At 35.2% G+C, this 13,955-nt stretch overlaps 2 protein-coding genes across 9 annotated transcripts in view; both read right to left on the bottom strand.

The window, feature by feature from the left end:
• Positions 1-5,943, bottom strand: part of abi2b (abl-interactor 2b) — a 28,764-nt gene extending 22,821 nt beyond the window's left edge. For all 8 annotated transcript variants that reach the window (XM_051111950.1, XM_051111941.1, XM_051111945.1 and 5 more), the window contains exon 1: positions 5,705-5,943. In XM_051111950.1, coding sequence (XP_050967907.1) covers positions 5,705-5,821 — 117 coding nt within the window. In that variant the 5' untranslated portion in view covers positions 5,822-5,943. The remainder of the gene's footprint in view (positions 1-5,704) is intronic.
• Positions 5,944-6,086: 143 nt separating this feature from the next.
• On the bottom strand, positions 6,087-13,612 carry LOC127166571 (cytochrome P450 20A1). The gene is made up of 13 exons (XM_051111951.1): positions 13,420-13,612; positions 13,070-13,119; positions 12,816-12,982; positions 12,058-12,203; positions 10,902-11,069; positions 10,709-10,787; positions 10,507-10,619; positions 10,329-10,383; positions 9,415-9,535; positions 8,935-9,046; positions 8,731-8,795; positions 8,557-8,646; positions 6,087-6,524 (listed from the first exon to the last, which is right to left on the bottom strand). Exons 1-13 carry the CDS (start codon positions 13,489-13,491, stop codon positions 6,374-6,376), a joined length of 1,389 nt encoding a protein of 462 aa, XP_050967908.1. The 5' UTR covers positions 13,492-13,612; the 3' UTR covers positions 6,087-6,373.
• Between the last annotated feature and the right edge of the window lie 343 nt (positions 13,613-13,955).

Genomic DNA, 13,955 nt, shown 5'->3' with positions numbered 1-13,955 from the left:
GTGCGATATGAATCATCTACTATAATATAACACTTGTTTTAAAGTAACACTGCACTTTTTTTTTGAAAATAGGCTCATTTTCCAACTCCCCTAGAGTTAAACAGTTTTACCATTTTTGAATCCATTCAGCCAATTTCCGGGTCAGGCGGTAGCACATTTAGCATTGCTTAGCATATATCATTGAATCCAATTAGACCATTAGCATCTCGCTCAAAAATGACCAAAGAGTTTCAATATTTTTCAATGATCTATGCTATCGCCAGACCCGGAGATCGGCTGAATGGATTCGAAAATGGTGAAACTCAACTGTTTAACTCTAGGAGAGTCGGACAATAAGCCTATTTTCAAAAAGAAAGTGGAGTGTCCCTTTAACAATGGGCGAGCTGACATTATTGAGTATGTCTTGAGAGTGCATGCTTTCATTTTGTTATGTAACCTATTAGAGTGCCTTTAAAAATTAAGGTATGGCAAGAAATACCCTGTATGAATTGTCTGTATTTATATCATACAATATAGTTAAACAATATCAAATGTAATAGTGCTGTTTTCTTTGATATCAGCATCAATGCAAATGTGATGAATAAACAAATTAAAGAGCAGGTCATATGGGTTTTCGAAAAATATCTTTTTTGCAGTTTGTAACGTAGCTATCCTTCAGTGTAAACAGTCTGCAAAGTTGAAAAAAAAGTGCATGATAAATAAAGATATTGACTCTCAAAAGAAAGAGTCGACTATTTTTTCGAATCTTCTGCCCGTTATCAACATACGTCACTGGGTAACATTTGCATAATCCCCGCCTGTCTGCACACACTTCTACTAGTTTACATCATGTGAGAAGAAGCTGTGTTCTGCGCTGTCAATGCGAGTTGGTTTTGTTTTCATTGCCGAAAGATAAATGTAAAGAATCAGTGGTTTAAATTCATTTTTTCCACAATACCACAGCAATACAATTCAAATCTTTTGTTGTGATCATCAGCTTTACAGAGGACTGCTTCTCTAATCCTGACTTTTATCTTCATTGGCTTCTTATCTTCCATATTTAGACTTAAATACCTCTGATAATTTGCTGTGAACTCACTATTCCCTACGAATGTGTCGATTAATGTAGACTGTCATTGTTCTAATTACCTGGTATAATAATAAAGAATGTAGACATATTTTGATTTACAAACTGTGTGGTTTCAATTAGTCACGTTAACACTTGGTTAACGTACCCACCGTTATTGCTTTAAGTGTTTACAGTTTAGCAGCTAAACTTTAGCTGTGGGCACGATTCGCTTGCTTAAAGTGCCCCTATTATGCCTTTTCAAATGTGATCTTTCATGTAGTCTTTCATGTAGTGTTTCATGTAGCTGTATGTGAACATAAACTATCTGCAAAGTTGTGAAGCCGACAGTGCACAATAAATAAAGTTACTGTCTATCAAAAAAAAGAGTCGGCTCACATTTGCCTGAACGAGTCGTCAGGATTTCGAATCTTTATCTTTTACGGCCACACGTCACGAAGTAACACATTTGCATAATGTCCACCCACGTTCTACGTCGCAAACAACTTGCCCGCCCATAAATTTCCATGTGGTTTACGCTGTGAGTAAAATTGTTTTATATTCACTTCCAAAAGATGATGAATCTACAAAGATTGTATTTTCTAGCGATCGTTCAAAATAAGTAGTTGTGTATGTTATGTTGTGTAACAACCCTGCACATGTCATGCTAACTCACCGGCTATCCCTCACTGCTGTGTTTGTTCAGATGGTGCATACATGCATACATGTAAACCTGTTTTGGGAGTCTATTAAAACAATATTAGCAACCTTTAAAATGGCATAATAGGAGCACTTTAAGTGTTCAAATGTTTTTATGCCATTATTTTAAGAATGGATTGGAGCACTATATCATTGTTTTGGTGCATGCTTTGTCAATATTGCTACTCAAAACTAGCCCTAAAATAGCCCAATCTCATTTTGAGGGGAGTTTCCCACAGTGTAAAATACACGTTCTTTGTCAGGGTTCCCCTGGTAAATTCAGATTCCAGGGTCTTAAAAATGACATTATTGGGGTTGCTCCAAAAACAAATACGGACTTGCCAGCACTGATGGCAGCACTCGCTTACTTGTTTGAGTACTCCTCTCTGTACCAATCACAACAGACCCGGCCAGCTGACCAATCAGAGCAGAGTAGGCTTATGGAAGGGAAAGGTTTACAGACCTTATGCTCAGAACTGATGGAACAAAAAGTTTCGAAATCATTGAGAAATTACTCTACGTATAAATGTATATTGTGAGTAATGTTTTCTTACCTTAGATGCATTTAAACCTGTTGCAGGGGACTCCCACACAATATTAGGACACTTTAAAATACCATATGACCTGCTATAGGTCAATATTAGGTGATATACATTTCAGACACAATATTGCCTGTTTTGGCCTTATTTCATCAATGAAAATTGTTTCAAACTAAGCCACAGAAGAACCATTGCATGTCTTAGAATGAATAGAGTGAGTCAATGATTTAACAACCAATTCATAAAAGCAGTCAACTGACTTTGTTTCTGAATGAATAAATCAGTCATCTACAAACAAACCTGTTAAATAAATCTCAATGACTCAATGACTTGCTTAAGACAGTGACTTGCCATCACCTACTTCTGGTTTTAGTTACATGTTTAAACAACTATTAAAATCAATAATCACTAGAAAAAACACCAAAGCACCAACACGAAAATACATTCAAAATATGGAATATCCCAGAAAAATTTTTTTTTTTTTTTTGTCAATATTGCACAACAATACTCCCTTGCATGATTAATTTTCAATATATGAACGAGCAAAACAGACACTGCGGCAACCAATCAGAGCAAAGCACTGGAACAGGAAAAAAGCCGACTTTAGTCACCGCCTCATTGGCTGCCTACAACATCATTCATTCCCCTCCGGCGTATCCATAGTGATGCTGTCAAATATATGGGAAGGCCCAGTGATGAATGGTACGGTGAGTGAGGATAGTGGGGGAGGAGGGTAGTGTGTGGAACCGAAAGTAAGAGAGAAACACGCCTGATAGCATTCAAAACAAATGGAAAGTCAAAGCTAATTCACATCAAAACCAACTAAAATAGCAATTCCTCAAAGTATCAGCTGGCTGAGTCAACACACTCCTGTACCTGAACTGACCATAAGTCATTAGCTCACCCATAGGTCACCCCATGTTGCTCCAAAGCATATTTTTCTGTTTTGTTTTCTGTTACAAAATACAAAAAGACACATTAAGCAAAATGTCCAAGCTGCTCTTTTGCATTTAACATCTGAGATTTATTCTGCCAGTAACATGCTCTAAAAAAAAGCATCAAAAATGTATTCCATTTGGTTTGCGCACTATATTTCATATTTTCACAAGCCACACAACAGCTTTTTGGAAGGAATGGCCTCAAAAACGCTGTCCACTGATAACGAATATGCAGTTTACAGTCTTGATTTGATTACAACACAACACAGACAAGAACCAAGGGTACTTTGGAGTCAATAACAATGTCATATCTGTCATGAAAGGTACATTAACTTTAATTTAACAGAAGAGATTTGTGACCTCCAGTTAGATTTTCAAGGAATTACTGTTCAGATTTTGGTTTGTTCTTCGTGCCACACTCTCATATGGCTTTCGAAGACTACTCACAAGTCCTAGTAATACTTTCATGATAGTTTCATCCTCTCCATTTTCAATATATGAACATTTAGCCATAATGAGGTGATGAACTATGGGAGAGCACTCACTGCACTGTCAGCTCAAGATAAAAAGTTCCTTTTTTCACTAACGCTTTGCGGAAAACATCAGACCCTGTTTTATTCGATAAAACACTAGATCCAAATGCACTAATGTTTTTATCAAATGCTTGATAAACTATGACCATAAAACGTGCTAAATAACTAAACAATTATCTATTAATATGGCCTTCCCAAAACAAACAACAAATGTGATCAGGTTTACTTGTGCAAAAAACATGATACTAATGAGAACCTGAAAGAATGAACCTCTGAATTCAACATATCTGTATGCAATATGCACGAATTGAGGAAGTGGTAAATATTGGGTTACATACTTAACCATAACCAGACCACAGACCGCATGCAAGCAAGACTCATATCAACCCGAGCTACATGCTGCCATGGAAAGAAATCTAAGCTTGGTCACATGAAGCTATTTATGGTATTTCTGAACCTGCTGTGACCAAGCTATGAAATGAGAAAAATACAATGATCGCTCACAACCAACAGACTGTCTTTACAGATAACATACCAAAACGCATTCATGAAGTATCACTGAGTGATTCCTGAAGGCCTGAATCACGTCTAACATGAACTGAAACCCCCTTGAGTCAAATCATAAAGAAAAACCTGTTTAACATCTCTACAACTGTGAGCTCTCGCTCTTAAACTCTAACCCTACGGTTTTGCGCATTAACAGGCCAGCAAACGCTAGTCAAGTATGCAATATTTATCAGGAACACATCACGACTCAAAAGTACTGGAATCAGCATCCACAAAGAACAAACTCATATCCAGTGACATCCAGTCACCGATCCGCCAGGGTCCATGTGACATGCTCTGTATTTCTGGAGCAATAAATGTCAAGAGTTTGATTTCTGACTCTCTATGAGGGATGACAAACACTAAACAGAGAAGTGCAGATCCTTACACACCCACTTCTGTGGATCCCCCAGGAATGCTGAAAATAACATGATTTTAGTCATTCATTTTTTCGTTCCAGAAGTACTTCACAGATTCCAGAGTGAATCATCAAACTCATGCTAGCAGGGTAAAAAAAATGCATTTACCATAGTTCTAAGATAGTTGCTTTAGTTTATCTATGGCATCTGTGTAATATCATAATCACTGCATTACCATATAGACCAACATTACTAACAAACAAACGGTTTTGTTGACAAAAAGCAAATCTACAACAACCGTATTTGTCATAAAAATGAAGTAGATACCACAGTTAATCATTTTAAGCATAGTAAAAATTCGCGATTTCGAAAATGCATATAATAGTACCCAAATACTAAAACAGAAAACTATTACTCGTACACACATTCCCTCTAGAACATAAAGTAACACAAACAACACCCTAATTATAACAAACTAGTAATAACACTAACATTAATAGATAGGGACACTAAAAAGCAAATTTATCAAATAAAAAGTCCACAAGCCTCCAGCATTTAGCAGCAGAGCTAACTTCAAAAACACTGCGCTGCTTTGATTAAAAGATCTTCACAAACGCTGTTTCTCATCAACACACCGCTTTGAATCATATCACTCTGTTTTAAAGAAGATATAAAACTAATGAATGAATACAAAATGTAAAAACGAGAGACATAAACATCTTTTGATGTGATAAAATTGAGGTTTACGTTACACATTGGTATAGCTCCGGCTAGCGCGTTAGCATACTAGCTCAGCGTCTGAGGCCCATTTCTGTGCAAAAACACCTAAAATAGACAACAAAACGCCTGTAAAGTGTGTTAAGTGTTTAATTGGTGTACTATTATATTAGTACGAATTACACGCAATGCTAATATGCGGTGAATTCAGTCCGGTCGACTGCATTGTCACTCGACAACACAAGCAGTCGGATCATTTATCTCTGGTGTCATTTCTTATCACGTATCTGGACGTGCCTCGGATGTTTTCAAGGTTTTGTAATGTTACCTGTATGTAGTTGCTCTCGCAATACTCGGCGACTCTCTCTAGGTTGGCGTAGCTGTCCAGCAGAGCTCCTCGACCAGCAGGAATCTCCTCTTCCAACAGCATCTGCAGCTCCGCCATCTTCACATCTTACTGATGCATGCAGGAGGAAAACACCACCATCACACTCCCCTCTCCCTCACTGATGCACGCAGGAGGAAAACACCATCACATTACCCCCTCTCTCTCTTTCTCACATTCACAATTCTCTTTCCTCCTCCCCTGTATGTTTCTATTTGTCACTCTTTCTGTCCCCCTTTCTGTCTTTTTGCTCTATCCCTATAATAGTCTATTCAGCAGAATGGGTTTATTATTTGACCAAGATGGATGGATGCATAGACAGATGCACACTTCTTTATCACATTTATTCTTTAACACTTTTATTAGTATAGAAAAATTGCAGTTAAAAGATTGCGATTCAGCTTTGATCATTGTTATGGAATGTCTCTGACATTCGGAGAGAATGAAGATCTAAAAACAGTGCCATGGAGTTTTAATAACCTGGACTGTTTCTAAATGACGTTGCTTTGATCCTATCAAATGCTGCCCTACACAATATAGAGCATATGCCATTGGCCATGCATAATTCACATTTCCCAAAAGGGTATTTCAGGGATGTGAGCTATGTGTCCTTCAGTTCCTCTTGCTGACTGTGATCCAGGTGTCATCTTTGGGTGTGGTCACCAGCTCATACCTGGCCTCAACCACCTGCCCTTGCACTTTGTGCAGTCTCAACTTGCGCACCAGCGTGCTGAGCAGCACCGCGGCCACGGTATATGCAAATCTATAGAGAGGAAGAGAAGGATGGACGAGATGATTTGTGAACTATTTGACATGTTTCTTAAAAGAATAGTTTACCCAATATTGAAAAATCTGGTCATTATTTACTCTCTCTGATGCTGACAAAACAATAATAATAAAAAAATGGTATTCCTATATTTTTATAGCAGTGGTTTTCAACCAGGGGCCAGAATCCACTAGGGGGCCTCAGCACATTTCAAAGGGGGCTGCAAGATGGCTTAATATTATTTAAATTGAGACAAACACCAGCTTTAAAATAAGCCAAAACAGAGGTAAGAAATCAAGCTGATATTTCTTATTTCAATTAATTTCCTAAACAACTATCCTTTTTATGTAAGAACCAGGGTTTCCATTGAAAAAACCTAGATATATATGGGAATTTTAAAATTGATTTAGACCTGTAAAAATCTTGAAAATTAATAAAATACTGAAATTTGTATACTGATTATACATTTTTCTAGTTATGTCAAGATCTATAATATTTTATCTTATAGAAATTTATTTAAAAAAATGCAATTTCTGAGTTAAAAAAAATCATAAGTGATTGAAAAAGGAATGTAAATTAATTGCTAAGTGTGTGAACCTTAAAAAACGTCCAGTTCTTGAACTTCTAGAATTATGGAATTTAATTATTTTAATTGCATTTATTTAGAATTATTTTATTAATATACAGCCAATCCTAGTTTGTGTAAATAAAGACTTTGAAAACAAGCAGCTTTGTCATTACAGCAGAAATACCAGAAATATTTTCATCTATACAGGGGGCTATAAATATAGTCCCTTACAATGAAAAGAAAGGTCACTGAGCAGACATTTTTGCAACACCTCCAGCCAGTTATTTTGGGCATCTAAGACCAACTCCTGTGTACTTGAATAGGGAAAAATCTGACATGACCTGTCCCATTAATGTTGTATATTTCTAACGCTAGTTGTTTTTAGCGTTATTTACAAAGCAAGACTTATTTTGCCATAATGCGCATTACGCTTTCTCTCATTAATTGTAATACACTACCAGTCAAGTTTTTGAACAGTAAGATTTTTAATGTTTTTAAAGAAGTCTCGTCTGCTCACTAAGCCTGCATTTACTCGATCCAAAGTACAGCAAAAAATAGTAAAATGCTGAAATATTTTTACTATTTAAAATAACTCTTTTCTATTTGAAAATATTTTAAAACGTAATTTATTCCTGTGATTTCAAAGTAGAATTTTTAGGATCATTACTCCAGTCACATGATCCTTCAGAAATTCTATAATTTCTCTCCCCAAAAATTACACTGACTCCAAGATTTTGAATGGTATAGTGTATAATGTTACAAAAGCTTTTTATTTCAGATGAATGCTGATCTTAGGATCTTTCTGAAAAAATGTACTCAACTGTTTTAAATATTGATGATAATAATAATAATAATAATAAATGTTTCTTAAACAGCAAATCAGCATATTAGAGTCATTTCCGAAGGATAATGTGACACTAAAGGCTGGAGTAATGATCCTGAAAATTTAGCTTTGATGACAGGAATAAATTATATTTTCAAATATATTCAAATAGAAAGCAGTTATTTTAAATATTAAAAATATTTCACAATATTACTGCTTTATATTTTGTAAATGCTTGCTGTATTTTGGATCAAATAAATGCAAGTTTGGTGAGCATTAAGAATTAAAAATCTTACAAAAACATTTGACTGGTAGTGTATAAGTGAACCACCTTATACAGTCTTTAATATTGCTGTGGACAGTGAGGGTCTTTGAATTCAAATGAATAAGAATCACTGGTCAATAAGACTTGTAGGGATTAATATTATAGGACTACATTTTTTTGAAGCCTGACTGAACCTGTTTCCATTCACTTTTGCTGTTTTTGCCTGAACATTCTGCTAAAGATCTTTTGTGTTCCACAGAAAAAAAGAACATTCACCCAGGTTTAAAAGGACACAAGGGTGAGTTTAACTATAAAAATTACTTTTTTTGGTGATCTTTGTTATGATTATTTATCTGTATTTCTCTCCTTGTACCTTAGTTCAGGGCAGGCCTGGTTTCCTGAGAATCCAAGCAGCGAGAAGCTCTTCATCACTGACTCATCAGCAAATCTATCAGGATTAAACCTGTCACAGAACACAAACCAGTGAGAATACCAGCAAACCATGAACCTTACACAACCATATATAAAAATGAACAAACAAACACACCTATATGGAAGTGACCAAGTATCTGCATCTTGAAGGACGACGCCCAAGGCATAGATAACCAAAGTCTATAAACATACAATCAGTATTTTTATTTTTAACTTTATAGGCAAATCACAGCACTCTCTATATTGACTAGACTAGATATACCTGCAGAGACTTTTAAGTTTCTGTGTGAACCTAGTGATAAAAAAGGCTGGTTCTTACTTCTTTGGGAATGACGTGTTGGTCCACCTTCCCCTCCACCTCCTGTAATCTGGCAGCCACGGGCGTCAGTTTAGCTGTGCGAACGGTTTCATTCAGCACCTGCTGGCAGTATCTGGGGGAAAACGTGAACAAGAAATGAAGTTTTCCAGATAAAGTGAAGGCCATGTGGAAAAAAGTTTAACTCACAAGATATTTTATTGAAATCACAGAATTGCCACACACATGCCCCCTGGTGGTCAGAATGTAGAAAGAAAAGAAAAAGCACTACATGTGTAAACCAGGACATACACATCGGAAACTTCAGCATATTGGAAACCTTTAAGCTTATACATACTGTAAACCCATCTATTTTGACCAAAACATCTTTTTGGGTTACTGGACATTTGGGTCATTAGATTTAGCATCTGCTAAATCAATAAATGTAAATACCATCTGGATAATATTACCAGAATAATATCAAAAGCTATGACTTGGTCTCACCTGAGTTGTGGAATCTTCTCCAAGGTAACAGGCTCCTCTCCGAGCACTTCAACAAGCTCATTATAGAGCTGCTCCTGCACTGCCTCTGAGACTGATAGGAAGTGAACTGCCCAGATGCACACTGGGAAATAATACAGATGAGAACAGGTATAAATTATGTATAAGAAAAACAGAAATACAGACATGAAGGTAAAAAAGAAAAACAGACACAGCGTTATTATCATTAACTAAAACTATTAAAAACATTTTTGTTAATTAAAATAAAACTGAAATAAAATATAACTAAACAAAAGTTAGAAAAGACTAACCAAAACTAACAAAAATGATAAAACCACATAATAAAAATACTAAATATTAAACAAAAACTAAATTGAAAACTTTAAATATAAAAACAAAATGTTAATTAAAAACTATAATACTATATGTGACCTTTGACCACAAAATCAGTCTTAAGTAGCACGGGTATATTTGTAGCAATAGCCAAAAATACACTGTATGGGTCAAAATTATAGATTTTTCTTTTATGCCAAAAATCATTCGGATATGAAGTAAAGATCATGTTCCATGAAGATATTTTGTAAATTTCCTACCATAAATATATCAAAACTTAATTTTTTATTAGTAATATGCATGGCTAAGAACTTCATTTGGACAGCTTTAAAGGTGATTTTCTCAATATTTTGATTTTTTGGCACCCTCAGATTTCAGATTTTCAAATAGTTGTATCTCAGCCAAATATTGTCTTATCATAACAAATCACCATGCATCAATGGAAAACTTATTTAGGTGATGTATAAATCTCAGTTTAAAAAAATTGACCCTTATAACTGGTTTTGTGGTCCGGGGTCACATATAATACTAAAATAGCACTGAAGCTACACCAATCAACTAGAAAGTAAAAAATTGAAACTTACAGTTAGCAGTGATGACACAGCCAGCTAGAGTAAAAACCATACCATCTTCCATCACCTGAGGACAAAATAAACAAACAGAAAAACATTTCATAATTGTTTGTTTATAATTTATGCATAAATATTACAATATTAGTATCTTATTTTGAAAATGAATCATTCTGTATTGAGATTATGTCACCTGTCGCTCTGTCAGATTGGCCTGTAGTAAGTAGTTAACAAAAGACTGACTAGATCCTTGTCCACTCCTCTGCTTTGCCACAGACTTCAACACTGATTCCATCTCAGCCAGAGCTGAAAATCACAAAACCACATATTCAACTGACATTAAGCAATTAAAAATAAGGTCAACACTTTCAAATGTTGCTCAGCTGCCTTCTTACCACTCTCATAATGGGCCTTTCTGCTGGAACTCTTCTCTAGGGATCCATCCAGATAACCTTTACCGATCTCTGACCAGATCTATTCAAATCCAGAAACATATGCATTTATGTATAAAATATTACTCTTTATATATCTATTTAAAAAACAGTTTAAAAAGCATGATACTAAAAATGACTAGTGATGAATCCTCACCGCTTCATGGTTCTTACGGAACCGGATGACCTCAGCATCATCCCGAAAACGACTTCCCATGGCAAGCTGAGTGACAGACTTCATAGCCAATCCAAGCAGATGAGCACAAAGAGGCGTGTGCTGTGATTTAGGATAAGATGCCCACTTATCAACCAGCTCCTCCACCAGCTAAGAGAGGAATAACATGTTTAGAAACAAAATAAGGACTTTGTTATATTCAGTATAGTTTATTATATGAACAAACACAAATCACCTACAGTTTAAGATCAAAATAATTCAACAACCTTAGTTTAAGGCAGACATCACTGGGTCAGTTATATTGCTGATGTATACAGTACTGATTTACACATCTTATTTTACCAAAATAAGAGGGATCATACAAAATGCATGTTATTTTTTATTTAGTATTACTGACCTGAGTAAGCCATCACACATAAAAGATATTTACATATAGTCCACAAGAGAAAATAATAGTTGAATTTATAAAAACAACCCCGTTCAAAAGTTTACATACTCTTGATTCTTAATACTGTGTTGTTACCTGAATGATCCACAGCTGTGTTTTTTTTGTTTAGTGACAGTTGTTCATGTGTCCCTTGTTTGTTCTGAACAGTTAAACTGAGGGACTCATATGCAACTATTACAGAAGGTTCAAACACTCACTGATGCTTCAGAAGGAAACAAGACGCATTAAGAACCAGGGGTTTTTTGAATTTAAAGATCAGGGTAAATGTAACTTATTTTGTCTTCTGGGAAACACTTAAGCACCTTCTGTAGCTTCTGAAGGGCAAGTACTAAATGAAAAAAAATATGTTTTTAGGCAAAATAAGAAAAATGTACACATCTTCATTCAGCTCAAATGCTTACACCCCTGGCTGTGTATGTGTGTGTATGTACTGTAAGTGTATGTAAACTTTTGAACGTTTTTTTTTTTTTTTTTTTTTTTTTTTTTTTTTTAAATCAACTACTATTTTCTCTTGCGGACTATATGTAAACATCTTTAATGTGAAATATCTTATTCAGGTCAGTACTACATAAAAAATAACATGCATTTTGTATGATCCCTCTAATTTTGGTAAAATAATTAACATTTTGCAGATTCTACAAGGTGTGTTTAAACTTTTGACTTCAACTGTATAAACACTCGTGAACAGACCTGAAGCAATATAGGGAAGTTGTTCTCCAGGGTTTTATTGATAGCTCCCTCGTACACTTTTTTTCGTATCATCGGCTCCGTCACTCCCACTCCTGAACCTGACTGGTAACCTAGCAACGACTTGAGCATTGTCTCAAAGGAATCCGCTGAGGAAAGCATAAAAGAGGATTTGTATTTTTTCATCAAGGTTAAAAATGCCAAAACATTTGGTAGGGAAATAAATGCTACATTATACACTACCATCCAAATGTTTGTGGTCATAATGGGTTTTTTTTTTAAGAATTTAATATTTTTAGTCAGCATTAAAATGATCAAAGGTGACAGTAATTACATGTATGTGTTACAGAAGGTTCTGGTTTCCAGGAGAATATTAAGCAGCACAACTGTTTTCAACACTGAAATATTCTTGATCACCAAATCAGCATTACGTGACACTGAAGACCAAAGTAATGAATGCTGTATATTTAGCTTTGGCATCATAGGAATGGATTACTTAAAAACATGTATTTATTAAAAAAGAGAAAAGTTGTTTTAAACTAAAATAATATTTAACAGTATTACTCTTTTTACTGTATTAGCCAGCAAAAAAATGCACCCTGGGTGGGAAAAGAGACTTCTTTCAAAGGACATTATGTGTATGATAAGTCAAATGAAGAACATATGAATCATATGTAATTTTATGATAAAATATTAACTTTTAATTTACATAAAGGAGCTTTTTCCAACACTTATTCTCTCCCTTGCCGCAGGATACTCACTGGTCCAGTTGGGGTTGATGTGTTGTCGGAGTTGGTCCACACCACCCAGGCTGACCACTGGTCTCCCACCGAACCAGAAAGATGCCACAGACCCAAACTCATCATGAAGACCCACTAGGAATTCATGGAGGCTTCCTCTGTTCACTATATCTTGCAGATTCCCATCTCTGGAAAAGTACCAAAGAAAGACGTTTGGTTGGAGAAACTGACTAAAGGTCAAAGGAAATAGAAAGAACAGTATCTCAAATTCTTACTTCTCTTCTGTGGGGTTTAGTCCAGGCACACCAGAGGCACTTCTAGATGACTGACATTAAAATAAGAAAACGGCGGGTTAATATACATGTAACTGAAATATGAAAGTCCCTTGACAGCAAATTATAGCAGTTTTAAGTGACAGACTTTATTTTACACATCCAAGTTTTTAACGAGAAAATGCATATTCATGCAATAAGTAAACTCAAGAGTAGTTCAGCGATGACCTTATAAATCTAGCAGGTCACAATTTAAACCAAACATATTCAAACATATATTTCATATAAAGCACGATCACAGCAACTACAAAATAGTTTGCAAAACAGATCAGATAATATTTATATTTTTTCACCGGATACAAATAGAGGACGGCACCGATCAGGATAATGACAAATGTCACTGCAAATATAGCAAAATCCAGCATATCTGCTTTTCAGAAACGTCCGAAGACCGTTATAAATGTCATTAAACTGTTCACTGAACTAGTAGCTAACAATCCACGTCTACAGTGACCATCAGAAACCTGCGCTCCTGTAGATCGGTACTCAACTACACATCCTGTAAACAAGGCTAAACCAATCAATCGCAGAGTTGTTTAGATTAGAAGTCTGTAGTGCAGCCTGGATTTTTTTTAAACTAACACATCTTGCATAGATTTATTTTTATTTTTATTTTATTTATATTTATTTACATATTTTTTTTGTACCTACATATAGCTAAGCAGGTTAATATCAATATTTAAATCATTATATCATAAGCCGTCTTCTTTATTCAATATATTTTTGTAATAATTTGTTTATTTTTATTCTAAAAAGTTGTGTAAAAATGTAAAAAAAAAAAATTTTTTTACAAAAGTTTAATTAAGGGGGCGGGGCTAGTGATAATGAT

The sequence above is a fragment of the Labeo rohita genome, chromosome 6, assembly GCF_022985175.1.
Source record: "Labeo rohita strain BAU-BD-2019 chromosome 6, IGBB_LRoh.1.0, whole genome shotgun sequence".
Lineage (NCBI taxonomy): Eukaryota > Metazoa > Chordata > Actinopteri > Cypriniformes > Cyprinidae > Labeo > Labeo rohita.
Note: the sequence above shows the minus strand (reverse complement) of the source record. Positions and strands in the feature narration are given on the sequence as shown.

Coding starts and splice junctions, on each gene's coding strand:
- LOC127166571 (XM_051111951.1), bottom strand. CDS start 13,491: ATGCTGGATTTTGCTATATTTGCAGTGACATTTGTCATTATCCTGATC. Junction 11,070..12,057: donor ACTTCCCTATATTGCTTCAG/GTCTGTTCACGA, acceptor TTCCTCTCTTAG/CTGGTGGAGGAGCTGGTTGA. Junction 8,647..8,730: donor ACTTGGTCACTTCCATATAG/GTGTGTTTGTTT, acceptor GTTCTGTGACAG/GTTTAATCCTGATAGATTTG.